At 42.6% G+C, this 4,502-nt stretch overlaps 1 protein-coding gene across 1 annotated transcript in view; it reads right to left on the minus strand.

Moving 5' to 3' along the window:
- Positions 1 to 1,234: 1,234 nt before the first annotated feature.
- LOC106011027 overlaps positions 1,235 to 4,502 on the minus strand; it is a 16,162-nt gene continuing 12,894 nt past the window's right edge. Inside the window, exon 5 of the mRNA XM_035968151.1 lies at positions 1,235 to 4,309. Coding sequence (XP_035824044.1) covers positions 2,456 to 4,309 — 1,854 coding nt within the window. The 3' untranslated portion in view covers positions 1,235 to 2,455. The remainder of the gene's footprint in view (positions 4,310 to 4,502) is intronic.

Here is a 4,502-nt window from a genome sequence, read left to right on the forward strand (position 1 = left end):
GTGATGAACTCCTTGCTCGTTATACTGATGAAGGTGAAGCTTTCTTACGCCGTATAGTCACAGGAGACGAGACTTGGGTACACTATTATGACCCAAAGAACAAACGACAATTGAAAGAATACAGGCACACTGGCTCACCTAGCCCCAAGAAGTTCAAAGTTGTTTCATCTGCAAAGAAAGTGCTTATGACAGTGTTTTGAAACTGCAATGGTCTGATTCATATGGAATTTTTGGAACAGGGTTCCACTATCGACTCTGAACGATATATTGAGACCCTGAGAGAACTTAGAGCACGGCTGTCACGAGTTCGGCCCGTAAAAAAATGCAATTTTGCACCACGACAACGTCCATCCACACACGAGTCGACAAACTCGAGATGCCATGAAAAGTCTTACATTTCAGGATACCTTACAACACCCATCATGCAGTCCAGACCTTGCTCAATCTGACTTTTATCTTTTCCCTAAGTTGAAGGAATACCTCAAAGGAAAACGTTATGCAGATGATGATGAAGTTCAAGAAGATGTGCGTCGCTGGTTCAGTCGTGTAGCAGACATCCGAAGCTTTCTTTTGGTGTATAACTTTTGTATGTAGCATCAGTAATAAAGAAATTATGAACTTGGAAGCAAAACTTTTTGAACGACCCTCGTATTTAACATATTAATTATTTGACTGAACATCAGTAAATTCCATTTTTTAGTTAACAAACACACCAAAACAAACAACCCCCCCCAAACCCCCCCCCAAAAAAAAACCAAACAAGCAACAACAGCAAACCATAGAATATACATGTATTGTACGTCGAGTAACACACTTGATTCAACATTATATTGCAAGCTAACCTAACGTTCATCTCCGATAAAACCCACACATGTGGATGGAAATCTTTAGAAAGTCCAACAATTTATAGTTTTAAAAAGAACGGTAGAGAACTCAATCAGAGCTCACCCTCGGTACTTTTCACCAAGCTACCATTCTGCGTAACCTACTACCCCCCCCCCCCCCAGAAATTCTTCATAAAACCATAAAAATGAAATAGATGCTTTTCCTGTCTTATAACATTAAACATAAAAAAGCAAACAAACAAGCAACCATGCCCCCCTAAAATAAATACAAAATACACACAGAGAAACACACACACACACACACACACACACACACACACACACACAAACACACACACACACACACACACACACACACAAACACACACACACACACACACACACACACACAAAACCAAACCCCTCTCTACAAAAACAAAAAAAAATACAAGCAAGATAAACAATACCCATCCCCTTCTTCAACGACAACAAACCAACGATTCTACCATCCTATGACAGAGCGACGTATCTGGCAAAACTGAGTTGCCTTTATTTTTAAAAATAGTTTTCTTGGTTTGTTAAATAGTCTTGCCAATATCCTTCTTGTGTCAAAAGTAGGACGATGTACCTCCTTTCGAAATGCAGAGTGATTTTAAAAAAATACGCCAAGATCATCCGTCGATATTTCAAAAATGAATAACAAAAGAAAACCTTAGCTTGGACACATGACGTGCTGTATATACTTTTAAGTTTTTATTATGTTTTGCAAGTGCTCAGTTCAGTGTGGCCACCACCTGAAGCACAGATAGCATTACGCCGATATGAGAATTCCTCCCAAACGCTCCTAAAAATATCTTAGGCCACCATGTTGATTGTAGCTGTTATTCAATCTTTCATGCCATCAATATTTGTTGGAAGTGGTGGAACATAAAGATTTGTCTTTAACATACCCCCACAAAAAAATTACACACAGTAAGGTACGGGGATCTGGAAGGCCAACCGCAGAGAAAGAGGTCTTTAGCAACTCTCTTACCAATCCACCGCTGAGGCACGTTTTCATTCAGATAAGCTCGAACCCAGAGATACCAATGAGGCGGTACTCCATCTTGTTGAGAATGAAGTCATTTGAATAGGTGTGCAGTAAAATGAATAGCCACAAAGTTTATGCTCCACCACTTCCCGCAAATATCAATGATATGAAAGATCGAATAACAGCTACAATAGACACGGTGAACTCAGAGGCGCGTTTTGGGATGAATTCTCATATCAGCTTGATGTTGTCTGTGCTGCCGAAGATGGCCATATTGAGCACTTTTAAAACATGAACTATAAACTTGAAAGTATGTTCAACACATTAGTCCAAGCTTGAGTTTTCTATTGGTTTTTCTTTTTTATAAACTTCGTGTGATGATTTTGGCATATTTTTTTTATCACCCTTAAAGTGGTAAAGCTACGGAAGTAACTGATCTAAAAAAAAAAGCGTCAAGATTTATTAGTTCTTGTTTTTGCCTTTCTCAAAATCAGGAAATGTGCAGTTCGTCGCTCTGTCTTTGGCCGACGGAATTTATCAAAAACATATTATTATTACCCCAGAATACAATACTTAAACCCTTGTAGCAATGACCCCTTTGTTATTTCAAGCTATACCGAGGCACTTGAATACATGGAAGTGAACGGTCCATGGGCAGGTCCTGATTAGCGTCATTCTTCTCAACCTTTCCATCATCACTGGAATCTCCATCGAACGAATATTCATCGACACTGTCGCTGTCGCCGTCCATCTGTGCCTTGTCATCTTGTTCGTCGAAATCATCGTCATAACTGGTGACCCCTGCAGCACTCTCAAAGGAAACCGTCTTCTTACGCCCACGGGTATTATCAGTTTTTGCTTTGTTCTTTACTGTTTCTGTGGCTATTTTGTTTTGCCTATTGTCTCCCTTGAACATGATTTTCTTGTTTTCAATAGCCCGTCTAATCTGAGTCCTGACATTGGAAAACGCGTGCTCGTTTTTATCCCTACTAGTTGTTTCATCTATAGTATCGTGTTTGCGTACGTTTTGGCTCGTATCTAGAGACACCGATTTGTTCTCATTACTCTTCGGCTCCTCGGCTTTGTTGGAGTAACTGGGATCGACTTCGGCTAACGTCTTTCTGGGAGATTTGTTCATGGCGAAAGCTTCAGTTGGAATGTCAGGTGACAGAACCAAACACCCAGTCATGTCTCGTAAATCGGGCAAGGAGATTGATGGACTTCTCTGACGTAAATGCGGTTCACGTTTGTCTTGAGCCCCGTTTTGGTTCTTCCTTCCTGAGGAGAATGAAGAACCGTCTCGTGGTGTCTCCAAGGACAACTCCTCCTCAAACTCCGTGGCATCCACATCTTCAATATCTCTGGCACCGGTGGCTGCTGTCCGGCTGCTGCTCACTCCGTCATGACTGGCATGCCGCTTCTCCAGCAGGTGGCGGTGCCGTGGGCTGCGACTGAGGGAAGAGTGGAAGTTGACAGCCGGCCTCACAGCCGCTACAGGCTTACTGTCAACATCACGTGAGTTATTGGAACCAGCACAGATTTCTTGAATGCGCTGAGGTTTGAGTTCGGGAACTGTTGCATTATGGGAAGGATTTGTTCTTGAGTGTTCCGCATAATTATTTCGAATATTGGTGTCATGAACAAGTTTCCTTGGGGAGTTTGGTGAGTTGTGGGTTGTAACCCTTAGTCTGGCTGGCTGAGAGAGCCATGGCATCTTCTGGGCATTTAAAGGCTGAGATCTGCGATCAAGAGAGATTGGAGGAGAAAGATCTACACCTGTATTTGTGTCGTTTAGACCATTCTGTTGCAAAGTACCTCTTGTTTGTGATGTCAATACATTTGAGCTCTGATTATCTGGCCCATGCCTGTCGTTTTCCTGTCCTGACGTTTCTGACTGCAAGTGGTTGGTCATCGCTCTGGTCAAGCTGTCCTGTTCTCTTGTTACGCTTTCAATACTCGGACTGAGCCAGTCAAGAGAAAGAGCAGGCCTTCCTTGACTAACCACAGGGTTTAGTCGTCGTGGGGACACTATGGGGATGACCATAGGGCTAGGATGAATAGGTTGAAAATATAATTCCTCCCTAACACCATTGTATGGAGTGAGTGAATGGGTTGGTTTTGTTGGAGGCGTGAGTTCCGTCGCCATAGATGTCTGTCGCACTTGGCCGAAAGCGTAATCTGTTGTGAGGAGATTTCTATTTGTGTCGATAGATCTGGAAGGTTGGGCCAAGTTTGTTCGCGAAAGAAAAATCGCAGGGGTAGGAAGCGCATTCTCTTTGTCTCCTGAGTGTTTTGTATCAGACAAATTCGTAGAATCCCCGTTAGGAGCATTTCCATCAACGCTTTGATTCAGAGAATAGATTGCTCCGACTCTCCGTAGTTCAGTTCTGTTGGTTTCTCCATTCCCAGCCAGCAAGCTCTCAGGTACTTGTCTGGGAACATCATGCTGGGTGTCCTGAAGTAAGATAGATGAGATAAGATAAGATAAGATAAGATTGTTCTCCCCAAATAGATGGTAAATATATACGCGTGCACACACACACACACACACACACACACAGACACACACACACACACACACACACACACACACACTCACACATACATACATACACATACGCACTCGACAGCACACACACACCCCCACA

The sequence above is a fragment of the Aplysia californica genome, unplaced genomic scaffold, assembly GCF_000002075.1.
Source record: "Aplysia californica isolate F4 #8 unplaced genomic scaffold, AplCal3.0 scaffold00042, whole genome shotgun sequence".
NCBI classification, from domain to species: Eukaryota; Metazoa; Mollusca; class Gastropoda; order Aplysiida; family Aplysiidae; genus Aplysia; species Aplysia californica.